Below are 27,640 nucleotides of genomic sequence, written 5' to 3' on the forward strand. Positions count from 1 at the left end.
TCTTCCTCATCAGAATGACCTAAGCAGTCACTACTGGTTAATCAGCGCTGGAACGTGAAGGAAAACCCACCAGAATCCTACCACTGAAATCAGCACAGAATCCAAATTCTTACTGTGTACTGCAAGGCCACACAAGAGCGAAAGCTTACCCTCCTTTACTATCTCCTTTCCAACCACTTAACTTGCTCGCTCACTCGCTCACTTAGCTCCAGCCCCACTGGTCTTTTCTCTTCTTCAAACACTCCAAGAATATTCTCATCTCAAAACTTTACATTTGCTATGTCCTCTTTTTTGAAAGTGTTTCTCTAATGTTTTTATATGGCTCAAATGTTACCTCCTCAGACTTTCTTATCCACCTTATTAAATGCACCTTGCACCCTCCCCCAACTTCAGTGACAATAAAACACTGTGGGATTTTTTTGGTTTGTTTTTGTTTGTTTGTTTTTATTTTTGTTTTGTTTCGTTTTGCTGTTGGATTCCTACCACTTAGAGTAGTACGTGGGGCAAAGTAACTGGCCAGCCCCAATCTAGACCTTAATCATTTTGAGGAGAGAGGGTGGGTCCCGTTCCTCTTTGGTTTTTCCTTGGTGCTTAGTCCATGTAATGTATACAGTAGAGGTCCATTAAATTCCTGGTGGATGGTTAGAAGACTTTTATTTCCCTTCATATCATGGTAGGTTCATGTCTATGTCTTTTGTCCTTCCTCCACCACTCACACACTCAAGATGTCTCTTCTTTTTCCTTTCCCTTCCCTCACCACATCCTCTCCCAATTAAGTTCAAGTTTCTTTCTCACCCACGCCATGCCTTCTAAAGCCGCAGTCTACTGTGGCTGAGCAACAGGATCCGGCAATAAAACGGGTTTTGGCCTGGCCTCACATCCAAGTTCAGTACCTATAACCTTTTCTGCAGGAGTTAACACTGAGCACCATCCAGACTTGGCTAAAGCGTTATGCCCATACATCGGAGCCCAGAAGTTTTACCCTTTGGGTGTTTTGAAGAGAAGCAGCTGTTACCATTTGCTGGCTGGAAGGTTTTGCTTTTGAAATAGTCTATGAGGCATGTTCAGGCAGAAGGGCTTTCTGGAGAAGGCCTGGGAAGACCCACTGCTCATTTGAATTGCCATGCAACTGTGGGCAAATCATGAGGGATGCCTAGTTTCTGTAACAGTGAAGAAGAAATAGTTGCATTCTTTGGGTATAATTGGATGATAAGGGGGAGGGTTTGTAGATGAGGTCAGGTAGTAAAAAGAGCATGGAACTTAGAATCAGAAGATCTGAGATTTAGAGTCAGAAGTCCTGAGTTCAAGACCCAATCGTAGGCACAACCCCCAGCCATCTGAGCCTCTCCTTACTCTCTTGTAAAACTGAGTGATGCCCTCCTACATTCATCAAGGCTCTTTGGTTGCAACAGAAACCAGCTTAAGCTAACACAAGGAAATAAAAAGGGTATGTTATGAGGACGTCAGGGTAGGTCACAGAAGTCACAGGCAAGAATGCAGTCAAGTGTCAAGAATGGACGAGGTTTCTACATAAAGTCACACACCACTGATTCAAATTTCATCTTCAGAAATTCACATTTTTAAATTAGCTACCACCAAATTGTGGGACTTGACCTATTGGCATACTATCTTAACTTCCAAAGCTCTGTAGAAGACCATTTTGCGCCTGACATGGACACATCTAGAATCCAGAGGCACCTTGGCCCCCTTGGCATTTCTAGGGTGCATCAGCCACACAGATCCCCTTATTTGCTATAATTTGAAAGCCTTAGTAATGAAAAAGCCTCAGCTCTGTAATTACACTTGGTTAGCTCGAGACTAATTAGTCATTCAATGTCATTTATGTGTCATGAAGATTGCTTCCCAAATTGCCAGTTTATTTAGACTTCACTAATAATTATTTCACAGGAGTTTTTTTAACCACTGTTCATTTGCATGTGTAGAACTCACATGTTGAGAGTGAACTAAGAATGGATTTTTTTTTTTTTGGAGTTAAAGTTAAACAGGAATGGCACTTTATTGTACCTTGTCAGATCGCTCCTTCTACGGTAAGCAACCCCATGCAAGAACTGAATGTTGTCCCTTTAAAAGCGTCTGGTGGCCTGCTGTGTTTATAATCCTCAAGTCCCATGATTCAGTCCCACCTCCCAGCCTTGCTCCACACACTCCTGCTCACATTTGGTTTAGATTTGACTTTTCTTTGCTTAAGAAGAACAAGATTTATTACTAGTCAGAAGCCAGCAGGCACCCACATTTAGGAAAAATAAATAAATGAATCCTAGTCTGCCAGAGTGAACCATGCTCAGGTTCCACTGGGTCTTCTGAAAACGGTTACACAAATTAGATCCTGCTGCTTGCATGTATCTAGAAAGTGTCAGCTTGTCCAAATGCTTCTATCCTTTAGCTCATGTGATTCCTGAAGTCACCCTCTGAAGTGTTTTGGGAGGAAAAGGAACAGGTCATTCATGCATTATTTAATGCTTTTTTATTGAGAAAGGTGTATCTGCCAGAGACAGGGGATTGTCAGGAACTGAGAGCTGGTATTCACAGTGTCTAAGACAAACAAGTCCCTGTCCTCAGGTAGCTTAGAGATTGAGGGGTCATTGAGCCCTCCCATGATGAGGCCTTCTTTCACTTACTACCCACAGCAGACTGTGAGAGAGGTCTTATTAACCTCATTTTGTAGATGAGATAACCAAAACTCCCAGAGGTCAAGTGACCTAACTAAGGTCATCCGGCTGATCAGGGACTGAGCCATAGCTCAGATCTGGGCTTCCTCAATCCACGGGCTGCCAATTGTGTCCTGAATTCTTATCCAATAGTGTGACCTCATGTCAACTTGGATCAATTTAAGGTCTCTTTTCCAGTTTCCCACATCCCTGGGTTGGGCTTAGAAAGGTAACTGGTGCAACACACAACAGATACTGAGCCTCTCAACTTAGTAACTTTAAGGATTTAAACTTTATAGAGGCTCTAAGTGGAGCAGGGAATGTCTTTGTGAGACTGGGGGTCTTGGTGGGGGGGTGGCGGTGGTGTCTGGGTAGGAAGAGGATGACATGTTTCCTTCAGAGAGGTGGTCCAGGAATTCCCAAAGGTTGGCCTTGACTCAGTCAATCGCTAGGTCAGTTTGAAATGAGTCACTTGTGGCATGGGGGCAAACAACCTCAGTCCCTCACTAAATTATCGGGAAGCAGGCCCACAAAGTATTTCCTCCTGGGAGAATAATCCTAATTACAACCCCTAGAATTTGCATGGCCCTCTAGAGTTTGCAGAACATGTTCACACCTGTTACCTCATCTGCTGATTATTAACTGCACAGAGGCCAAAGGGACCAAGGTTCGAGAAGACCGAGTCAAGTGGTCTTTATGTATTTTTTCCAAAGTCACCTCCTTTGTCAGAATGAAATCTCACACAGTAGTCTAGTGTATAAAATTGATGAGATTGGAAGTCATCATTGGGATGGGGACGGGGTGGGGGGAGGCACAGCCCACGCTGAAGCCTTTGCTTGGACCCCTGCGTCTGTTCCTGAGGGGTCTCCCAGGAACCTGCAACTTCCATGAAACCCAAAGAGAAACAGTGTTGCAGTGAACACCCATCCCATTTCACTCGCCTCCTCTGAAAAAAGAGAGCTGAAGGCCCGGGAGCTAACCAGAGAAGTCCAAGGTCAATCCTGAGCCAGTGCCCTCTCCTTGCAACTCACCAGGGCTGCTTTCTCAGGTGGGTAGAGTCTGAAGATCTTCCTGGGGGCCAGTGTGCACCCCGGTGTCTCAGGAAGGTGTCCTCTTGGTGACAGACATCTCAGCCACTACTTGCCCGCTTTCCAGGTGGGGCTCGGGGTCACCCTGGGAATCGTGGAGCCAGCGGCAGAGTGGTTGTGGAGTAGGGCCAGTAATCTGTCAGCCCCAAACACTCTCCCTGGGAATGCAAGCAGAGCAGCCTGTAGTCAGGCAGGCTCTCCCCAACTCAAAACCTTTCGCGGAACTGGAGAGTGGTCATTATTGGCTGAACGTTTGTTTCCCCCAAATTTACATTTTGGATTCTTTTTTTTTTTTTTTTTTAAGATTTTTATTTATTTGACAGAGAGAGACACAGCGAGAGAGGGAACACAAGCAGGGGGAGTGGGAGAGGGAGAAGCAGGCTTCCCGCGGAGCAGGGAGCCCGATGTAGGGCTCGACCCCAGGACCCTGGGATCATGACCTGAGCCGAAGGCAGACGCTTAACGACTGAGCCACCCAGGCGCCCCATACATTTTGGATTCTTAACCCCCAGTGAGATGGTACTTGGGGGTAGGGACTTTGAGAGGTAATTAGGTCCGGGGGGTGGAGCCCTTATGAATGGGATTAGTGCCTTTATGAGAAGGACACGGGAGCAAGCTTGCCCCCTCCTCTGCCCGGGCTCAGTCTCAGTCTCCGTCTCTCCCTCCCTCTCTCCCTCTCCCTTCCTCTCTCATTGTCTCCACCCCCCTCTCTGTCTCCCTCCCTCTCGGTCTCTGTCCCTCCCCACCACGTGAAGATAGAAGACAACCATCTGCAAACCAGGAAGAGTGTTGTCAGCAGAATCCAGCCCTGCTGGCCCCCTGATCTGGGACTTCCCAGCCTCCCGAACAGTGAGAAATAACTATGTGTTGTTTAAGCCCCCCATCTGTGGTATTCAGCTATGGCAGCCAGAGTGGGCCAAGCCTGGCCAAGAGCAATTCTGTAAATGTCCTGAGGGCTACCGGCTGGTTGAAAGGGAACTCTTACTTTAGGTGTATCTTAGCACAATAATAATAGTAGGAACAATAATAACAGCAGCAGCAACAACAACAACAACAACAATAATTAAACTTATATTGGCTCCCTATTTCCTAAGGGTCAAGTTCAAACTCCCGGGCACAGTCAATGACCTGAGCCGGGGCCACCTGTTTGCTGTCCTCCTCTCAACATCTTCATCTATTCGAATATTCAAGCCACTGTAAACTGCTCTCCATTGCCTGAACAAGTCATGTGCTTTCACTTTTCTGCACTCACTCACAAATTTGCTTTTAGTCATAATAACAAACACATCTATGGTGCTTACTATATGCATATACATACATATATCTAGGGCTTAATAAGTGCAGGACGTTTGAGTCATTTAATCTTCCCCAAGTCTATGAAGTAGATACTGTTATTTAACCCCATGTTAGACATGAGACAACTGAGGCACAGAGAGGCTAATTTACTTGTTTAAGGTCACCAAGGCAAGGTATGAAGCCAGGCACTCTGGCTCCTGAATCCTTGCTATTAGTCACTGCAGAGTACTGCCCATGGATGGTGGATGCCTTGTCCTTGCAGTTTTTCTGAAGAATTCCTCCTCCTCCTTTAAGACCTGGCTCAAATATCACCTCCACTGTGAAGCCCCCCTGGTGTTCCCCCAGGAAAGGGTGGGACTCTCTTCTCTAGGATGGCTAGCACTCTGCTCATGGGTATTTTGCAGCGCATTTCCTATTATGTGCTAACAGCCGGCTTGTGAGTCTGATTCTCTACCAAACTGTGGGGCCCCTGAAGATAGGGCAGATCTTACTTATCTTGATACCCCTGAGCACTCACTACATGTTTGATGAATAAAGGATGGCTGCATGCACTTTCTCTCAATTTTTCAATTTCTTCCCATAAATAACAAAATTAAAAGGGAATTGCTCTGGCTCAGAAATTCTATAATGGCTCCTTCAGGATCTTGCCATGGTCACTGACAACATTACCTTTTTCTGTGTACCCCAACCGGGCAAGAAGGCCATTCAGCTACACTTTTGGTGGTCCACATCAACAATAAATACTGCTTTTGATTTTCAAATATGAAATCACCATATGTTATAGGTAGATATGAAATTATAATGCAAAGAATGATTTTTCTAACTCAAAATGCCTCTCCTGAAGAATAGGACAATCTTCCTTCCCTTTCTGAGATGTATTGGTTAGGATGGAGGAGGGAAAATGGATTAATGTTTGCATAGATAGGAGTCTAAACAGGAGCAAGAGAGGATGGGTGGATGTATGGTGGATGTGAGGTTGGAGAAAATGGTGAATGGATATGTGGATGATGGGTGGACGGCCGATGGATAGATCCACTGATGAACCAATGTGGCTGGCTGGCTGGAGAAGAGGACAGTACATGGATGGATGTAGGTTTATGAAGACACGTGGAAAAGGATGTATGGGAAGGTGGAGGAGCAGTTGTATGGGAGGGTGATCAGAAGAATAAGTGGTTGGATGGATGGGTGGATGATTGGATGGATGGAAGGGAGGAAGAAAGGATGTGTGGTTGGATAAGTGGATGGAAGGGAGGATGGGTAGATGTGTGAGCCCTGGAGGGGTGTGAGGAAAGATGGGTAGACAGGTGAATAGGCAGGTGGAAGGATGTTTGGGGAAATGAATGAGTATGGGTGACTGGATGGATGAATGGGTGGATGGACCCACGTGCCAGCCTGGGACTGGAAGCTGACACATGGGTTGGAGGAAGGAACTAGCAGCCCCAAGATTGGTCATCCTTAGCTTTCTCTGAGCAGCCCTGATAAAAAGCAAAACTCCACCAGAGCCAGGAGAACTTCACTTCTCTTTCAGGGGAAGAAGGAGCTCGTCCTCTCCCCCTGGGAAGAACCACAAACTCCTGACCCCTCCTGCCCCCCGTGAGCACGGGAGCACCCCTACCCATGCAGGACCTCCTCGCCAGGAGGCCATCTCTTCTCCCAGAATATCCAACTGCCTCTGAAACCCAGAGACATCACTCCCCAGCCCGATTCACAGAGAAACTCAGCAGAGAGGAGGGGTCGGAGGCTGAACCTGAGGCGGCTAGGTTTCCGGACCCAGTCATCCCCCTTGAGGGGCCTGAGGCCGCCCTCCCAGCGGGCGGGGAGCAGACACCGGGGCGTCCCGGGGCGCAGGGGCACCCCGGCCCTCCGGGCGCCCGCCCAGGCCGCCCCCATTTACGGTCTCGGGCGAGCTCAGGGCGGGGGCGGAAGGGCCAGCGCAGGGGAGGGCTGCTGCGTCTTTAAACCTCTGCCGGCTGCTTAGTCACAGCCCCCTCGCTTGGGTGTGTCCTGCGCTCGCTCCCTCCTCCCTCTTAGGTCACTCTTTCAGCCCTTGAATAAAAACTGCACCCAACTTCCCAGGCGCCCTCATTGCCCAGCCGGACCCCCAGCCCCTGATAGGTTCGGTCCGGCCCGCTCGCCCCGTGTTCCGCCGGCCCCCGCCCAGCGCACTGGACCCTCCGGCAGCCCCGCGCTCGCTCTCTCGGTTCGCTCGCACCATGGACAAGTTTTGGGGGCGCTTAGCTTGGGGACTGTGCCTCCTGCAGCTGAGCCTGGCGCAGATCGGTGAGTGCCGCGGGGGGCAGCAGGAGGGAGTGGCCGGGGCAGCCCGGAGGGACCCAGCAGCCACCTGGCTGAATTGGCCCCGGGGACCGGGGGCCGGAGGCGAGTGGGCGGCGAGCCGCGTGGATTTGGCTCAGGAGAGCGGGGCTAGGATTTGCGCTAAGCCCTTGGAGAGTGTGCTGGGGGGAAGCACCGTTTTGCTGAAAGGAAAAGAAAAAGAGCGAGGAAAAGTTGGCTGCGCAGGCTGCCGGCGCGCGGTTTGGGGTGAGGTCGCTGGGGCCGGAGCACAAGGCAGAAAGTAACTGTACTCCTGGGTGCGCGCAACCGGTGTCTGGACGAACAGGCTCGTGCGCCCAAGGGCGCTGGGAGCCTGGCTGGGCTGTGGCCGGGCAGGGCCGAGCTAGGCGGGGCAGGGGCTGTTGGCCAGGTGGCCGGAGAGATGGTGGTGGGACGGCTGGTGGCAATGAGCTTTCCAGAAAGGGGTGCGGGCGCCCTGCAGCTCCCCACTGCGCCTGGGTTCCAAAGCTCTTACAGTTGGCTCCAGTCACTGCCTATCCAGCACTTGTGGGAACTTGAACCAGCTCTGTGAGGTTCTGGGTTTCCACGAGGTGCCAGCCTCGGGCAGGGACTGTGAGGAGGAAAGGCAGTGACTGAGCCAGCTACTCAGTCCTTGCAAACCTCCTGCTTCTGCCAATCAGTTAGGGGAAATCCAGACAGTAATGTGGCTCACATTCCCTGCCTGGCAGCCTCAGAGCAGGGAGGGGAGCCTGGGCATCGGGGTGGTGTTAGGGACCCTGGAGCTGGGGCTAACAGTACCCCAACCAAACAGGGTCTGTATCTTCAGTGGCTTTGGAGTGGGTGGCGGCATGTTAGGTATTCTGGTGAGATTGAACTCCAAGCATTCCTTCCCTTTGTCTATATGCGTACAGATAATTACATGGCTGATTTGCTTATTGCTAGCAAAATTGGTTTTTCTTTTAAGAAGTGCCAGCTGGGTCATTAAGACAGCTCAGCCTATGGTTAATTCTACTCAGCAAGTATTTATTAAACCCCACTCTGGGGTACCAAGAAAGTAAAGACACAGTCTTACCTGGGTACTTTAGGCTGGGGCTAAGTGAGGATCGAAGATTTAGATTCATGAAACAGAAATAAAAATGATGATAATAATCATACTAATAGAAGAAATGCCAACACCAGCCCCCGTTTGCTGTACACTTTCACGGTGCTGGGCGCTGTGCTGAATCTTTACAAGCATTAACCTTATTTTATGCTCACGGTAAAGCAGTGAGCAGTGTCCTATTACTAGCCCTGTTTTACAGGAGGGAAACAAACCGAGGCTCAGAGAAATTAAGTAACTTGTCAGTTTTCACACAGCCAGAAGGATTGGTGCGCATGTGAACTTAGGTCCATGAGCCTATGCTTAGTGGGAATATGTTAGACTGTATGTATGGCCCAGACATACTTGGAAAGAGTTTGGGGACAGAGGGTTGAGGTGGACCAGAGGCCTTCGAGGAGGCTTCCAAGGCGAACTGAGCTCCCAACAAGCCCTTGAAAGGCAAAAATGCTCGGGATGCCAGAGAAGAGAAAATCTGGGGTGCAGGGAGAGCCCTGGGTCCGCCCTTCCCTGGGAGCTCCAGGGAAGTTTCTTTGTGTATTACCTTCCAGTGATGTCTTCTGCTTTGTTTCTGAGGATCCTGATTTCTGACTCCTTCCAACCAGTCTCCCTGATTCTTCTGAAGGGCCCCATCCCCAAATATTTGATGCTGTCCTGACCCTTGAGGTTCTCCCGGAGACCAGAAGGCTCACTCCTGCCCCGCGTTTTCATGGTCCTTTGGGGCAGCATCATTTGGAGGAAGCATGAAAAAGTGCCAGGGGCTTGGCTTTCATGTGCTTATAACGTTGTTTGGAGGGAACTGAGACTTGGAAGGGAGACGTGACTTAGCAGCTCCGCTGGGCAGGGAGAGAGGGGAAGGAGGAAGAGGAGCTGGGGCGGGGGTGTGGGCAGTACCTTTGCCCTAGTCCCCCAGTGTGGGGGGTTAGTAAGGAGGGAGGCCCCCAAAAGACAAGGAAACTTTGGAAAGGAGCAAAATTTGGGGAGGAAGAAGGGCTCCATCCTCCATCCGGAAAGCAAAAAATAAAGAAATGGCCAACATTGGACCCAGAAACTAAGTTGGAGAATAGACACTTTGAATTCGGTGTCATATGCAGGGGGAAGAAAGTGGCCCTGGGTACCGGGGGTGGAGGGCAAGGGGATGAGCCCTCCCACATTTCCCCTCCTCCTCTCCTCACTGCTTGGGAATTGTGCCCCTGGTGTTGAGAAAGAGGGGTGCATCTGAGAGCTCCGGAGCTTGGGGGTGGCTGGGGGCCCTTCTGCTCCCTGCGAGCATGAGAGACCCCTCTTCCTGGGAGTCAGGGCTTGGGCTTTGTCTTCCCAGGTGGAGAAGCAAGAAATCCATCACTGCTGGGGTTAACATCAATTAATTCAGTTGTTCCCCAGATAGACATTGGGCATCTTATTTCCTGCCAAGGCTCAGGGCCAAGTAGGTGTGCCTGAGGCTGGCAACCAGTAGGAAAGGGTTCCATTTTCTTCCAAATTGCCCCACGCAGGAGCAGCATAGGCAGCATGAAATTCTTAACTTATGACAGATCCCCTTCTATTCATTCAAGAAATATTTCTTGACTCATTGCCGTAGACTCAGCAATGGGGACTCCAAGGACCATTTAGAGAAACCCTCCTTTTTCCCATGGAGGAAACAGATCCTGAAAAAGAGGGAGGGGTGACTTTCCCTCTTGCAGACAGACTGAGGGCCAGACCTTTTCCAGCCACGGGTCTCTGAAACACCCCTATCATCCAGGACGGTAATGAGCGCCCCCTCCCCGCCCCACCCCTGCAGTGGACAAAACACTAGTTTCACACCTTAAATGCTACATTAAACATTCACTACATTTTTTATTTTACCCTACAATATATCCAGTTTGAGTTTAATAAAAGAATAATGATATATACTTCTTACCACAAAGCAAAGTTGCTTCTCGAAGCCTCGCACTGCTACGGCAAGGAAGAGTGGTAAGTCCCAGGAAATGCCATTTAGGGAGCATCAGCTCTGTGCCAGGTATTCAGCCAGGGGGGTTGAATATGTTCTTCTATATAAGCCTCATGACAGTCCTGTATATGGTTAGCACTTTCTTAACCCCATTTTCTAGATGAAGAAATGGAGGCTCAGGGAGGCGGCATGACAAGGACACACAGCTAGTAAATGGTGGAGTTGGGGTTTCCCGTTGTCTAACGTTGGAGTGTTAGACTCCAATGCTTATGCTCCTTTGATTCATTACTTGGGGAGTTGTGTGTGTATGTGATTCCCTCCCTGTCCCATGTGACCAGCTAACGTGAAGCCTGGTGTGAATGGCTTCTCACTCCCCCACCTGGCAGGCTGTGGACTCTTGGCTGCCCTACCCTGCCCTACCCTGGACTGTGTCTCCCCAGGCTTGGCCACAGCTGTCAAGAGATGCCCAACCTAGTTATTTGTTACTAAAATAAGTCAATTGCCTTATCAGAGTTCAGCTGCCCTTCTAGACATGCTCTCATTTGCAGGCTTGGGAAAAAAGGGAGAGGCTGCTCCTCATCTAAGAGACAAGTTAGGGCAATGCCCTCTGCCTGAAAATTAAGGAAGAACCCCTGCAGAGTTCCTCACCCTAACCTGCAAGCAATTTAGATGCATTAACCCAGCAGGACCCTCATCACACGCTCCGTGGAGGCCCCCGGTGTTTGGCAGGTTGTACGTGGCCCAGCGAGGGAAAGCCTTGAGGACCCAGGTGGTGGGCTGACGTGGTTTTCTACAAAAGTCAAGGATCTTGAACAGAAAGCCAGTATGGAGCTCGAGGTGATAGGCGACCACCCAAGTGAGATTTCAAATCAGTCTATGGTGTCCAGGCTGATGGTTCTAAGCTGGGGTTCCCTGACACAGTTGAGGTGGTGGGAGGTAAGCTGGGCTTCCCCAGCAGTGGGTCCTGGCTGTGGCTAGGGCTGGGCTCTGCCAAGGCTGTGGCTGGGCTGTGTTGGGCTGGGGCTGGGACCACTCTGGGCTGGGGCCGGGGCTCAGCTAGGGCTGAGACAGAGGCTGCAGTCTCCCCAGCCCCTCAGTTCAGCCAGCTCCACCCAGAGCCTGAAAAGGAAGTGACTCTTGTGCAGAGTGAGCAGAAGCATGGCAGATGCTGTCAGACAAAGCATGGTTCTCAAAGGGGATCTTTTCTGCTTCAGAAAGAAATTCTGGGGGATTGCACAGCAAGAAGCTGATGACTCAATTTCCTTTGTGTCTCTGCCATTTAATAGGAAGCACACCAGTGTTCTTTAGAATCATCAGGGTAGGCTACTGCCTCCTACCTTAAATTCGAACCCCACTTTTCACTCCCTTGGTAAGTTGAAGTTTTTCTTAAATTGCGTCCTCCCCCCAAAGCTGGCCATCAAGGGTTTGGGAAGCCAGACCAACCTGACAGTGTTAGGAAGGGGTGTTTTCTAGTTTGTGGTTGTGGAATCTGGCTTGGCATGGATAAAGTGATTGTGCATGCCAAATTTCCCAGGAAAGTCAGGATTTCCAATGTGCAAACACTCTACCAATTGACGCATAGTATATATTTTGACTAAGGGTCTCTATATTTTTCTACCAATGAGTGTATGGCTTCGTGTGATTAGGAGTCAAAAACTTTGCAAGACGTTTCACATAAATGCATTCACAGCTTTACAATGCCTTCATCAGTCTAGGGTCCGATTAAATTGACATTTGGTTCAGAAAACATGCAGAAATATTGGGGAGCAATATTTCATATTCCTCTGCTCTCCACTTCCTGATCACCCCACTATGTGAAGTACCAAGACAAGCTACCTATTTGATTCTTGCTGGCGGGACGTAGGCATACACACATTGTGGGTGTGTTTGTAAGTCTTTATGTGTCTGAGCCCATGCATCTACCCCTAATTGCTGGTCAATCCTTAAGCATGTATCAGGTGTCTTCTGTGGGTCCCACACTGTGCTGGGTACTACAGGGGAATTGCATGGATGAGACTGGCACCTTTGGCCAAAAACCTTGTGGTTTTATGTATAGAACACAGTGCACCTGACTGACAGGCTAATGGCATTGTTGAGCTGACAACCCGCAAGGAAGGCTGGAGGAATCAAGGGAGAAGAGGTGGCAGTAAGAACAAGATAGGATTTGAATCTATGAAGAAGCGGGAATGGAAACAGGGTGTGACTCTTTCTTTACCCTGCTATTTATCTACCCACTCTCGAATACGTTAGTTAACCAGCCTAGAGAGTCAACAAACATTTTCGCAGTGCCCACTCACCGCGCCAGCTAGGTAGGCACTGGGGGGCTCCCTGTCAGAAGGCCACGGCCCTCGCCCCTGAGTAGCTAGCGTGCGATGTGCTATGTGGTTTCCTGGGTACCGGCTGGCCATGTATCTCTGGCTTCCACATACTAGATTCGGGTCGTGCACTGCCCCACTCAAGTTGGGACAACCCCAAATGCCTCCAGACATTGCCAAATTGGTGGTGGTGGTGGGTAAAGTCACCTCACGTTGAGAATCTGGGGTCGTAGGATGGCAGCCACTCTAGTAAGCTCACCTCTGACAATGTGGTATCTGCTTCTCATAGGGCCCCATCGGGCTAGTAGGGGCCCCCTAGCCTCGCAGGGCTAAAATTAATTAGCCTTGAAGCTGTGCAGTAAAATCATGCAGGGAAGCCTTTTTCACTTTGGGGGCCAAGGGGCACTAATGACTTTCTCGCTTCTCAAAGGGGGAAACCCCAAAACCCGACATGCTCTCTCTTATCTGTCTTCTAGCACTGTGGGAGCCCCCTGACATCAGGGATTGTGTCACATTCGTTTCGTGTGTGCGCGGTCCCAGATCCAAGGGTTGGCCCTAGTTCCCAGTAACTGTTGAACTCAAGTGAATATCCAGAATACAGAAATAACCTGATCCTATATATGGAGGCATGCTGGACCGCATATGTAAGACAGCAAATAGGTCTGTGTGTATCTATGGTAACAGTGGTGACGGCTGTTTTGCTCAGGCCAGGGGTGAGAACGGTGCTGGGCTGGTCAGCTGCCCACCACAGGGCTCATGTTCGGTCTGCCCAAACAGGGAGGTCACCCATCTATTTGTGGTTTTGGTGGCTGCTTGCTGTGGCTGGGGACGTCTGCCTCAGGACAGGGTTACTAGCTTCTGGGGCCAAGAAGGGAGTGGGAGCCAGGCAGGATGACACCAACCCCCAAATTTAAGCCTCAAAATAAAACCCTCCCCAGCAGCGGCCCACTTGGAGGTCTGGTTATTTTGGAGATGCTGACCTGAGGTTGGACTCCTTGAACACCCCTCTGATCACCCCCCTCCCCCACCATGCCTGCTTTTGGAAGGTGGTGGCAGCTGGGAGAGAAGCCGAAGAGCTTCACAGAAGATTCTCACCTTCTCTGTGGGTCTCCTGCAGCTCAGGAAGGGGCAAGGCTGCAGCGAAGTCTGCTGTCTGCTGGGGAGCCACACTGGCAACAGTAAACCGTGTCTCCTCTCTGTAGAAGCTTGCCAAGTCTGGAGTTGCCCACAGCTGGGGCAGGTCCTGCCCCCCTGCCCCAGGGATCGTCTGTCCAGGGACACTCGGACACAGGGAGTCAAACGGGGAATGAAGGGATGGGTTTTGTGGGGGAAAAGACCATCCCGAAGCCAGATCTTCCTGAGCATGGTATGCTCCGGCTGCCTGGGTGTGTCCACCCGAGGCAGGTGGCCCCCCTGAGTGCAAGTGTGGGCAGACAGGTCCTGAGTCACCGAGGAGGCGATTTGCAAAACTCAGGCCCCAGAAATCTTCGAGTCTTCAGCTTTTGAGAGTCAAGGTTAATTGCAAAACTCCGGCGGGGAGAGATTATTCCCATTTGCTCTGGTGTCACGGCGAGTCTCCTCTGGAGGAGTCTGTCAGTTCATCTTCCTTCCCCACAACCTTTCTTGACAGTTAGAGAGAGCTCTTGTACCCTTTGCGCTTGTTTCTTTGCAGTTAGTTGTATATTTTTGAGATTACGATCGGCACAATTAGTAACGACAGTGAATACTTAGAGGGCGCTAACCCCTCTGTTTCCTAGATACTAACTTGTTTAATCCATACACCAACTTTCTGAAGTAGTGCGATTATTATCCCTGTTTTACATATGAGAACACTGAGCCATAGAGAATTTTAGTAACTTGTCCAAGGCCACAGAGCTGGTAAGTGATGGAGCTGAGATTCCAACGGAGGTGGTTCAGCTACTGGGTCCAAGCTCTTAGTCACTGCATTACTGTGTTTCTCTCAGTATGTGAAGATGTCAGAGCCCCCCCCGCCCCCCGAGAAACCCGAGTGGTGATGCCTGGTAGTCCTCTGGTTGTTTTCATAAACTCCATTTGGAAATCAGGTGTGGGTTGGGTCATAAGGTCCACAGAGCTAGTCTTGCCCTCCCTTTCTCCAGATGATGCCAGAGGAAGGGGATGGAATTGCAGATATGAAGGAGAAAGAAGTTGTCATGGAAAATTCTCCCCATTCATACTCTGAGCAGCTCATTCATTCCGATTCCTGGATAGAAGTTTTGCTCTCTTCTATGTGATGGGAAGTTGGGGAAGGGGGTAGGATTGAAAAGGATGGTGGATCGAGTTGTTTGTTCATTATCACTTCATAACTTGGTACAAGAGGTGGAAATTGCTAATGGGGGGTTTCTCCACCATCTAGGACTTTAGCTCGTGAATGGGCAAAGCTGGAAAAGGGGTCAGTCAAATAGCAGGAACGTGTTTGCCCTCAGTGCAAGGGTCCTTGGCCCCAGGGCCTTCTCTCTACCAGTTAGAATGATGAGAGAGGGAGGGAACTGAAAGAGGAGGCCGTCAGGAATCAGGCTACACTCACCCTGGCATAAGGAACTGAGCAAATACTAGAAGTGGGCCCTTCTTCCCAGCCCTTGCTTAAACCTAAAGGTGGCCTGGCTTCTGTGTGGCCCAGCAGATGACTTGTACATGGGGAGGTGGGGGAGATGGGCAGGGTTTCCTCTGGGTGCTTTGCCTGAGAAACAAGCCACCTGGGAAGGGTGGAGGCAGAGCCCCCTGGGGACGTCTGCCTCATCTGTGGGCCTGGGCTCAGAGATTCATCACAGATTCCTTACCCATTTGAATTTCACTTGAGCAGGTCTGCAGGGCCTTCTAGGACCCACACACCAGTCACGGATCTAGGCAGCATCTTTTACCACTTCCTTTCTCAAAGAGAACCTGCCGAGGTATTAGAGTGATGACAGTAAAGCCTTGCAGGTGTTCGTCATTATGCAAATTGAGATGCCAAGGAGAAATTAACAATGCCACGCAACCAACACCTGGTCTCCTGCCTCGGGTCTAGAAGGTGGTTTCTGCGCAGGCCCCTGGCCCCAGTCTTCACACGCCCCAGAAGTACTAAATGAGGATCTCCTATCTGCCTGTCACAAATGTTGGCATGGCTGAGCGTATCCGGCTCAGGAAGCAGAGTCTAGCAGAACTAGCTGCACACTGTCTTACAGCCTGCAGGTGACCAGGTGATGTCACTGAGCCAGCCCCAGAGCCACCAGTTGGTTGCACGCTCACATTTTCCTGCAAAGGGAAGACAAAGGTTCAGGTACCGACAAGAGTTCAGGTACCGACACAGAGGTAGACCAGACATTGGAGAGGGAAGTGATGCTGCCATAGAAATCTCTTGCCCTGAAGTTCATCTTGGCTGTGGATCTTCTGTGGCCGGACAAGTTGTCTTCCCAATGTCAGCCTTAGTGGGCAGGTACGTCCCTCCGGGCTCGCCAGAGTGACTTTTACTGGCCTCTGTTGTCTTGTTTCTCTCTGATAATTCATAAAACCCCCATGAGCATATCTCTAGCTAGAAGAATGAAGTTTAAGGGATGCCTCTGGGCTGTGTATGGCCATCTGTTCTCTTTCGCTGGTGAGCAGCGGAGCTCCTTAGGGAAAAGCTCACGTTTTATGTACATCATATATTTTTGTATTGCGGCAGCCACCAATTGTCAGTTCCCCAATTATAGTAGATGCTCAATAAATACTGGATGACTGACTGAATGGATGAAATTTCTAGATTTGGCAAAGCAATCTTTATCATTTGCCTTTTGTGATTTTTATAGATTCTGGCTAATTCTTTTTCACCCTTTTTTTTCTTTTTGATCTATAGAAACCTTTTAATTTTATTTTTTTCTAGTGTCTCTTTTAGTGACCCTCAAACCTCCTTGAAACTGCTTTTCTCTGCATTCTCCCTAATGTGAGTATATCTTTCTTGAAGTTTGACATGTCAGGCAAGGCGGGCGAGGTTCAGAGCTCATTAGGTTTTGTCCAGTAGAACAGGGATCTTGATTTCCTCTAAGTCAGTCTGCTTCTATGCCCCAGCACTTCCTTCCAAATCTGGTCTCCTATATAAAAAAACCCAAGCCTCAAAATCATATTCTCAATGACACTTAGAGAAAAGACATTGGCTTTGGGTCACTCTGTTAAAAAAAGAGGAAGTTGTTTCTTTCAATGGTTTAAAAACCTTCCATTCCAAAGATCACTTGTGTGGAATCAGAGATTTCGCGTGGTGCACTGGTAATGAGGAGGTTTGGCTTTGGAGGAGGGCTGTGTAGAAGGAGTAATGGCTGTGGAAAGAACCAGACCTGAGGTTGATTCCCCTATCTGCTGCTTCGGAGTAGTGAAAGCTCAGACAGTGTGCACACGTTAAATGTCTAGAACAATGTTTAGCATGTGGTGTCTCGTGCTAAGTGTCTAGCACTTAGAGGTGCCTCGAGAATAGAAATGACTATTATATTATTCTATTTTACTTTGCTGAACAAACATTTCACCCTTATTTACCTCCAATTTTCCATGTATAAAATGAGAGGGTTGGATTCTAGTTGATCTGTAAAATCCTTTCCAGGCCTCATGTTCTATAAATCCACCACTCTGTGGGCCACGAACACCTAAGCCTCATAAAACTTAATGGAAAGAATAACATGACCATAATGCAGTGCCCAAAAAAAAAAAAAAAGTGATGCCTGGTTTGTATTAAATGTCAGAAGTGAATTATTAATCCATGCCAGAAACAAATCTATTGACCCAGTTATACTCTAAACCCCAGTGGGGAAGCATGATTCTTAGGAACAAGGTGCTTTGTTCAGAGGATTCAATTGAATCCTCTCAACCACTTGGGAATGGGCAGATGAAGAAGCTTGGGCCAGAGAAGTTAGAAACACGTCTCAGTCACACAGCTAAAACTGCAGGAAGCCAGTCCTGGGATTACCTGCAGGATCTGAATGCAATACCTTTTCCATAAACTGTACTTTAAAAAAACATTCCTTCAAGTGATCAGAAAAGCCAACCTGTGAAGAGGAGAAAAGATTATGTCCTTTACTCTCAAAGCTCCATGAGTAATGTGGATTTCTCAGCTTCCCTTAAGGGAATGCTGTAGCATGTTGGTGCAAAATGAACCAAAGCAGTGTGTAGAGGGTGAGCTGTAGTATCTTATGGAAAATAACTAGGGTGGCCATGAGAAGCTAAAAAAAAAAAAAAAAAAAGGCAAACAAAACAAACAAATATATTATATATATACCAAGGCATTGGGCATGGCAGACCTTTGAGATGGCAAGTTGCTGGTTCTACTGAGAACATTCCAGATTCCTGATAAAATATTTATTTCTTTTTCATAAACCCAGAGAAGCTCTTTTTGCTCAGGAAAAGGAAAGAAGGAAGGATGGGAGGGAGAGAGAGAGATCGAGAGACAAGGAAAAAAGGAAGTCCTAAAGATGGCACTACTTAGGAGTTTGCCAAAGTGGGTCAGGGACTAAATGCCCTGTCAGGGTTCTGACCTTCTGTCAGTCCCTTAAAGTCCTTACTGAGATCACATCCATCCTGGGTGTGCCCATTTCATATCCGTTTGGGATCCGCCAACCAGAAACTGAAATAAAATACCAGAAGGGCTCTGTTCTCTTGTACGCAATGCCCTCAATTATCGCTTGGTCATCGCGCCTCCAGCCCATCCCGTAGACACCGCTTCTAGGAGAAGTGACAACCGCGTACAGCCCGGCGGGGGTTTGCCATTTCTCCCCCTTAGTCACAGAAGGACTGTGGGCAAGATTCGTCCCTCACGGTTTGCCTGTTTCTCCAGTTGTAACATGGTGATGAACTCACTAATTCGGCTCACTGAAAAGTGTAGTGTGCCTGGCACGGTGAAAAGAAGCAAGGGAGGTGGAAGATCTAGTTTCTGTCCTCAGAGAGCTTATGGTTTGGTGGGAGAAAAGTCCAACAGGGAAGGAACCCTACAAGATGACGTATCATCAAGTGCCGGAAGGTGAGGAAAGGCGGACAGCTCTGTGAGCGGCAACTGTGGGGGCTTTGTGCAAGGAGTGGGACTTGAGGATGAGGTGGATGAGGGTGGGAGAGAAGACGGACGAAGAGGGGGAGAGGAGAGGGCAACCCACGGAAGCGCGGAGCTTGAGCTGAAAGTTTCAAGGGACTAGGAGGCCCAGCTGAGGAACAGTGAGGGATGACGTCGGGCAGATTCCAGGTGATCAAGTGTCAGTGGCACCATTGGCAAGATCCGATTCTTCTGCCCCTGAGAAGTTCCCACGACACCCTCTTCGGAGCTGCTAGACAGAGTTCAGAAGTGGGGCACCTGCGGGCACCTGCTCCCGCCCTGCTTGGGATAAAACTCGGGCAGCTCTGGCTGGGTTGGGGAGTGGCAATTGAAGAGACTCCCAAACAAGCCCTGCAGCCCCAAATCCAGCAAATAGATCTCAGCTTACACACATCTCCCATCGATTGCTAGAGGCTGCCTGGAGGGCTGTGCTAAGAAGCCAAGCCTTGGCTCAGCCGCAGAGGGTGCCGTGATCCATTAGTGATGTCTGCCACGGGCACGGGCTGGAGGAGTCAGCACTGCAGCACAGCCATACAGTACAGTACCGTTCTGGTTTTCCTTTCTGGTAGCTGCCTGTAACTGGGACGTTAGCCACTCAAATCTAGTGAGCAAGTCATTCTGTAGACTCCACCTCCTTCCAGAAGCGTATAAATTCAGTCTCTTACCCAGAGGAGTTCGGTGGCTTGAGCCTTCTCCTAGCATTCATTTGCACTGTTTTCCCGTTCACCCCAAGTGAAGTTAGATGCTGGGAGCCAGAATCTCCTCTGTTTGAACCAGAGCCAGGCTCCTTGGCAGAAGGCCCCTTCTCCACATCAGCTTCTCCGTCTGCAAACTGAGAAGACAAAAATGATGCCTCACCCATGGGGGTGATAGGAAGAATAACTAGCTGATGTGAGTAAAGCCTTTGAAGATGAAAGGGTTGTATGTGCACGTTAATTACAACTTTTATCAGCCCTGGAGCCTCTGCATTCTCAGCTGCCACTGGGGGCTCTTCAGGGCCTCCCAAGTGCGAAGAGCACCAGCATTCCACAGACTGGCCCTTCTGGGTCCAGCTTGCAGCATCCAAGTCAAGTAGGCTGGATTCTGAGCTCAGGCTGGTAAGCCCATCCTGGGACACTCAAGTTTCCCCCTACTCATGCCCAAGAGAAAAAGCAGCTCACTACCTGGGCAGGTAAGATAAGATAGAACCAAGGTATAAACAAAAGGCTCCACCAGGAGTCTACTAGAAATAGCCCCCAGGTGAGATTAGGATACTGTGCTCTAATTCCCACCCTGTCAAAGCCTAATTGTGTGACCTTGGGCTACTGGCTTTATCTGTCTAATGCTTCAATACACTGTGTGAGCCACCTGGGGATAATAATCCCTCTGCCTCCCCTGGACCTCTCCACCTTTGCCTGCTGGTGTGAAAGTGTTTTGTGCTGTGAGGCAAAAGCACGTGATGTGGAACCACAAGGTCCTATTATTACCGGAGGTAACTTTCACCTTTATCTCTGTCTCCCATTGCTGGTTGACCCCAATCACTGAAATTGTATTCTTCGGAATGTTCACCAATCTCTTCTGAGCTCCCATCCCCTGCTGGGCAGTGCTTATCTAGGAAGACCTGCTATGTGCTCAGGCTTCCTGGTTTTGCCATGTCCCGAGGTGTGCAGATGCAGTCGAGCTGGCAGGGGCCTGCGGTGCCCTGTCAAGTTGAATCACAGTGCCCTTGCTAGGGTAACTCAGTAAAAGCACTGGAGGCAGGGGTGGGAGGGGTTTTAGAGGCTTTGCTAGGGCTTAGAAAGTGCCGGCTGGCCTGGGCCCCTACAGTAGCACCAAAGTGTGGATCCAAGGAGGGAGGAAAGGAGAAAGGGAGGGAGGAGCCTAAATGAGAACTTATCATGGGCTGGTGACTCGAAGCCAAAGACGATGGCATGTCAGAATGGAAAAGGATGCTAGAAATTCTGTAGAGCACTTGTTTATTGGACAGATGAGGGAAGGGCGTCTCAAAGACTGTAAGTGACTTGCCCCAGGTCATGTAACTAGCTAGAATCAAAACCCTGGTCTTCTGATTCTTGGTCCCGTACCCTTTCCATTTCGTGCTTTGAGATGAGAGAGGGAAGGCACTAAAGGAGACAAGGCTGGCAAGAAGACGGGCGGACAAAGAGAGGAAGCTAAAAGGGTACCGCGTTTTGTGGCACAATGGGAAATGGTGTAGGTGTTTACACGCTGTTGGCACCTTTATTGTACTTGGACCTGGTTTCCTGTGCCATACCTTGTATATCCATATTTGGTGTTCATCTCGATCCTTTTTGACTTAATGAGCGTTTGGAAACCAGAAAGCCCAGTGCAACCCGGTCTGGCTTTTGCCCAGCCTTTCTGAGCAGTTCTGTGAGCTGAGTCAATAATCAGTGGTTTTCAAATGATTCATTCGTTCACACCACACGTGTTTATTGAACTGTAACATGTGCCTCATGTTCTGCCAGGAACTGGGGACACAGTTTCTACTCTCATGGAACTTCTAATCTAGCTGGGAAGATGGAGAGTAAACAAGTGGTTATGCCCTTAGGGAATGCCAGGGGTGTATGTTGCGAGAGGAAGCAGAGGGTCTTTGAGAGCCTGTCACAGGGAGACCTCATCTGATCGGGAGCATCAAGGGAGCCCGGTGGGATGAAGAGCAGCAACTGTGTTTACAGGATGTCCCCACCTCCTTGGGGGCCCTTGTTGTTGAACTTCTCTACCCCACCAGTGCTCGGGACCAAGAAGCAGTCTGGTGGGTGGGCTCAAAGCCCACCGGCAACTCCAGCCAAGGCTGCCCCTCTTCGGGCTGCCTCACACTTGGCTCACTGAGTAAGACAGCAAGAAAAGAAAGTTCTACTCCTCAAAATTCTGAAAGCGCTGGCTTATCATGTCTGCCCTGAAATAGACAGTGGTGAAAAGGAAGCCATGAGACCCTCCAAGCTGGCTGAGACTTTTATTTATTTATTTATTTTACTGAACGAGACTCTTAGAAGTATGTGTTGGGGGAGCAAAGGAACCCAAATTCTGGGAAACAAAAAGTGTCATTTGATGTCAGAGTTATTTTAAGCCATGGGAAAAAATTCATAATTTACTTAGGAATCTTGGATGTTAAGCCTGGGTTTAGGGTCAGATCTCACTGATTTTATTAGAAGTTTCTTGGTCTTTTTTGGGGAGCACTTTGTTGATTGGAGCTTGGGCTCCAGTTTTGATCAGTGTAGTGTGTAGGGAGTGATTTGCAGGATGACTTCCAGCAGTCATGCAGGTGTGTCTGTTGGGTCTGGGCAGCAGGAACGGGCAAGAACCCTGGGGTACAGATGTCCAAACGTCTGGCTACAAGGACCTCACTCATTTATCTGCTTTGTTGCCGGTAACTTCTTGGAGATGACCTGATGATGTGTCCCCCATGTAATTGCTATCTGTCACATGTTTCTTGGTATACCCATATCAGCACATGCCACCTGTATATCTCTGGAAGTAACAGAACAATGAAAGAGAAACCCTCATAAAATGCCATATCCCATAACAAAAAGTCTAGAGGTAGGACAATTTTAGGAGCTCAATGATGTTATCAAAGACCCAGTTTTCTTCTAACTTTCCACTCTGCCATGCTCATCATCTTCCTACAGGTTAGCCTGCTCTGTAGTCTGACATTGACTCCCAGAGTTCCAGGCATCCTATGAAAAAAACAACAGTATCCAGCAGCAGAAGGAGGAATGCTTATTTACAATTTTCTTCTAGAAAATTGGAGGAATGGCTTTTCCAGAAGTCCTTAATTGACTTCCCTTTACTTTTCATTGGAAGAATGGGGTCACATTCCATGAAATGCTCATGCAGAGCCAATCATTCTAGGAGAACTCTGACCACAGTGCTTGATTTAGACCAGTCATGATTCACCCACTGGAGCTGGGAGTTGGGGCCTCACACCCCCCAAAGCACAAGTTCAGGATTTTGAACAAAATCAAGATTCAGTTAGGAGAAGTTTGTTGCATTAATAACAATGTCTGTTACAGTGAGTAAGGCCCCGGAGGGTGTCCACCCACCTGGTACAGTTGTGGTTTGAGACTCTATGTAAAGAAAAAAAGCAAAACTAAGTTCTTGTGTTCCTAAGCCACACCCTCAGCCTTTTCGTGAGAAGACACACTTAATGGATGGAGTTCACATGGGGGACACACTGCATTTTGAGACTTAGATGACTGTGACTTATACTCAATCATAATAGCTGTAACTTCATCCTTTTCTCTCTCCCCCAAAAAGCGTATGGGGGAATAACCTTAAAACTGTTATAATTTATAAGAAATAATCAATTGTTGCGGGCGCCTGGGTGGCTCAGTTGGTTAAGCGACTGCCTTCGGCTCAGGTCATGATCCTGGAGTCCCGGGATCGAGTCCCACATCGGGCTCCCTGCTCAGCAGGGGGTCTGCTTCTCCCTCTGCCCTCTTCCCTCTTGTGCTGTCTCTCATTCTCTCTCTCTCAAATAAATAAATAAAAAATCTTAAAAAGAAAGAGAATCAATTGTTTGCATACTTGAGCACTTTATTATTAGAAACTCATTACTGCAACCCATCTCGGCACCTCTGGAGCTACACCATGCATGAGGACCACTAATCTGTAGTGATCCATTTTAAAAGAATGACTATGACCTTGAATGAGTATCTCTTCCTGTAAATTATGAGATGATCACCCTCAAGGGAGACTGCTAGCTTCCCTTTTCTATAACTACACTCCTAGAGTGTTTTAATGTGTGTGAAGTGTTTTCAGCTCCATTATATAACCCAGCCCTCACATTAACTTCATGGTTAGCATTATTATCCTCCTGTATAGGAGACAAGTTTAATGACTCTCTTAAGGTCAGATAGCTAATTAATGCAGATTTGGGATTTGAACCCTAGTTTTCTACTCCCGGAGCTGATGTCCATGTCACCACATGGTGTTGGCTTCCAATGGACCTGACTTCCTTTCAAGGAGTCTGAAATTGACTCTTGAATTTTATATTAATAATTGCTCTTTCATAAGCAGGAAAATGCCTTCCTAATAGTTTCTTTGAGTCTGAAGTTCAAGGGTCTAATATCTTAACATTTTAATAAGCCCAAAGATGAACAGGAGGGTTTTCTGGGATAGTACTCTGCCTCCATGCTGCTAGCTCATGAATCTAGTGGTATGGGAGGGAAACTTTGGAATTTTGTTTGTTTGTTTGTTTTCCATTCTTTTTTTTTTTTTTTTTCACCCAATATCATTAAAGGATTTATGATGACTGCATCCAGGGAAGAGAAGCCCAAGGGATGTTTAATCTGGACCTCAAGCATATGGTCCTTTCTTACACGGGAAGGGGACTGCTTGTTTTTGGTATCTAATGATGAAAGAGCTAGAGCAAATGGATTCTATTAAACCAAATGATTTATGGCTTATTCTGAGGGTGAATTTCCTGACCATGAGGCTTGCTGAGCATGAGACTCACTGGCTAGTTCCCAATCCACCTTCAGTTCTCAGCTGAAATGTCATTTCCTTGGAGAGATATCCCTTGGGGATAGCAAAGGTCTTGGAGAAGAAAGGCTTCCCTTTGGACTAATCACTCAGCATCCTGTACTTATGTTACAACATTTATTGTGTCATGTTGTTAACTTGTTTAATGTCTGTCTTCTCCTCTGGGCCATAACCTCCACTGGGACAGTGACCTTGCCTACCTTGCTCAGTGCCCTGGTCCGCATGCCCAGCACATGGGGGCTGAATGAAACCTTGTTGAATGAATGAAGTTGGCTGGAATTCTCTTTTCTGAAGGCCTGTATCCACTTCAATGTTGGGTTGGTTTTGTGGGATTGTGGTTTACCATCATGGATTCAGGCTGTAATCTCTAAATTTGACTTAAAAAAACAACAACACTGTCTGTCTGTCTGTCTGTCTGTATCTATCATCTTTATACCTACCTATCTGTGTATCTATCTACTTACCTGCCTGTGTATCTATCTATCCATTTATATATCTATCCCTTATCTATTTGTGTCTCTATCATCTATTGAAAAATCTTTCTATTGGAATAGGAGACAAGCGCTTAAAAGCAAAGGAGGGTCAGCAAGCATGCCACATTTCTCATTCTCTCCTTCATCTTCATTCATGGTGCACACACCCCCAATTCCCACCTCCCCTCCTTGGCTGGCATCATCCAGTCTCATCCATGATTTCCTGCAAGGGCACCAAAGGGAAGCTGAATATGTGGGATGTCTGGCCACTCAAGGTGGATGTGAAAGATGAGGGGGAAACACTTTCCGTTTAAGCATAGGAAAAATAAGGCAGGGCTCCGGGGAAGCAAGGCTTGGGTCCTCTCAGCTCTTCTCCCTGTGGCTCCCTCTGGGACATAGCTGGAGAGGCTCTCTCTCCTTTCAAACAAGTGTCACCAGATGAGCCCCAGCCTTCCTAAAGGATTGTTTCTCAGTCATCAGGAAATGTACCCTATTATCTGTTTGAGCTTCCTGTCCTTTATATTGTTTGGGAAGCAAAAGTCAACAACCATGTTTATATTCTGCATTGTTTGCATTGTTAAAAACTGGAAAACTAATTTGGTTTCTTCTCCAAATGAGCTTCCCATTCCTTCTGGAAGACATTCAGAAACAGACTTCACTTCCAACAGGCCGACAGGAAACAGTGTCCCTTAAAGCCAGGTTTCTGACCTGCTTCTAAAGGCTGGCTTTGAGGATGTCCACTCCAGTTCCCAGGGTTCAGGGCCCGAGGCAAGCACAGGCTGTCAGGGATGACCGGGGGAAGTTGAGTCTGGTGTCCTGCCACTCAGAAAGCAGTGTGGGTGCCAGAGGTTGGCCTCGGTTGGAGCCCTGCTGCTTACCAGTTATGTGGCCTTAAGCAATTTACATACCATCTCTAAGCCTCAGTCTTCTCATCTTTACGATGGAGTAACAATACCTACTTGTCGGGTGGTGTGTGGATGAATGCAATCATTTGCGCGAAGCCCTTGACAGAAGCACTGGCATGAAGAGAGCGCTCATCAGTAATCCTTGTGATCATTGTTATGATTAGACCTGGGACCTCTCCACCACGCAGCCCTCACTTCATTCCTGCTGCCCTGCTTGAGAAATGCTTCCTGCTGCCTTTGGAAGGTTTTCATTCCATTTCTGGGCAAAACATCAGCCAGGGGACTCACATTTACTTTGAGGAGGAGGGCACACCAGAGAGCTGACCCCCTCGTGTGCTGACTGGAACGGGCCGTGGCTGAGCCAATCCAGCAGGATGGGATGTTCCGGGAACCTTGGCTAATGCGGTAGCTGGTGAAAGCGAATGGGGAAATGTACCGCAGGTCTGGTCTTGCCTCGCAAAATGACAGTCAGCCTCCCAGGCTGCTTGTCTCGGCAGGATCAGCCTCTTCCTGCCTTCGGTCCAGGGAGCTGGTGGTGGGGCTGTTGGAGGAGGTGGTATTTTCCTCCCTCTCAGGTTGAAGCGTCTTGCAGTGCTGTTCTCCAGCCTCACAGTATGGAAGGGCTCTTAGGGGCAGTTTAATGCAGTAGCTTCCTTCTCGTTCTGGAAATTTGGGAGTTTCCCAGAGCCCACTTCCTCCGCAGAAACCCAAGCTTGGAATTTCCTCATTGTGGATGAGGGGAAAATTCAAATGCATGGAGAGAAAATTCTGAGTGCATAGAGTGTCTGGCCATCAATTACTTGGGGGAGGGGTTGCTTCTCTCATCTCCAAAAAGACCTTTAATTGCCTTTAACTGCTTAATTCTGCCATCCTCTAAAGAAAGGAGATCTGGCCACTCCCAGCCACACCTGAGAAGTGACTAAGGCTCTTGCACCCTTTAATGGGAGCATTTGCATTTTTGTTGGATTCTCGGTTTGCTTTTAATTTCATGAGAGTGTGACTGTGGACTGTTGTTCGGGCTGAAACAGAAGATTATCAAAGCACAAATGGTTTTTCATGGTGTAAGGACATCATAAGTTAGAACCTAGGGATGTCCACGATGTCAGGGAGAGCTGGGGCCAGTCGTCCAAGATTTATGTCCCTGTGGGAGAAGGAAAAAGACTGACATGTACTAAGCACCTGTTAGGAACCAAACCCAATGCTGCTGCTTCATGTATATTTACTATGTAACTCCCACAGACTCCTCCTTGAGGTATACACATAGCAAATATCCACTAAGTAAATGATTGAGTGAATTTTCATCAGAGCCATTTTACAGGCTGAGAAACTGAGGCTCATAAAAGCGAAGGAACTTGCCTAAGATGGCTCAGCTCTTACGTGGTGGGGCTGGAATTCAATCCAGAGCTCCCTCTCCCTTTCAACATTATACCACGAGCTTCCACTCAGCTTTATGGGGAGTTAATCCTGTTCTGCCATCCCCAGGGTCTTGAAAACTCAAAGCATCTCCTTTTCCCAAGAGTCTGGATTTTTCTGGCTCCTTGAAAATGAAGGGCCTTGAAACAATTTAGAACTACCGGGAGCTCTAGGAGGTGGTGGGGACTTCGTTCTCTTCCTTTTTGGCCGGGGCAGTGGGACCTCCAAGACCACCAAAGATCGGGGAGCGCCTCGCCTCCCACTTGTGCAGGTGGGGGCTGCTGAGAGTGCCTTGCTTGAGGATTGTCTCACAACTGAAGAATGGTTTGAATTGGCCCGTGACACTGAAATTCACTGTAGGGAGCACTTGGGCTGTTTGTAGTAATTTGGGAGGAGGGTCTCTAAGGAAATCAGTAATTCTGCTGTTTCTCTTAATTGAAACCATTCTTTCCCTCCAGCTTTGATAGGGTAGGGTCTAATCTCTGTGCGCTGGAAGCGTTTATTTGGTGTAATCTGAGAGCAGGATGCTGGTGACACTCTCTTGTGTTGTCTATTGTCTCTGCGGGCCATGCACCCTGCCTGACGCATCACGGTCACACCGCCACTGCCTGGATTCCAGAATGCAGTGCTACTGTCCCA

The 27,640-nt window shown here is 48.5% G+C and overlaps 1 protein-coding gene across 12 annotated transcripts in view; it reads left to right on the top strand.

The window, feature by feature from the left end:
• Positions 1 to 7,079: 7,079 nt before the first annotated feature.
• Positions 7,080 to 27,640, top strand: part of CD44 (CD44 molecule (Indian blood group)) — an 87,283-nt gene continuing 66,722 nt past the window's right edge. For 10 of the 12 annotated variants that reach the window (XM_035012555.1, XM_035012560.1, XM_035012557.1 and 7 more), the window contains exon 1: positions 7,088 to 7,333. In XM_035012555.1, coding sequence (XP_034868446.1) covers positions 7,267 to 7,333 — 67 coding nt within the window. In that variant the 5' untranslated portion in view covers positions 7,088 to 7,266. Of the gene's footprint in view, positions 7,334 to 27,640 lie in introns of all 12 variants that reach the window. The other 2 variants (XM_035012563.1, XM_035012566.1) reach the window with 2 other exon arrangements.

Source organism: Mirounga leonina, unplaced genomic scaffold (assembly GCF_011800145.1).
Source record: "Mirounga leonina isolate KUSES-001 unplaced genomic scaffold, KU_Mleo_1.0 Mir_166, whole genome shotgun sequence".
Classification (NCBI taxonomy): domain Eukaryota; kingdom Metazoa; phylum Chordata; class Mammalia; order Carnivora; family Phocidae; genus Mirounga; species Mirounga leonina.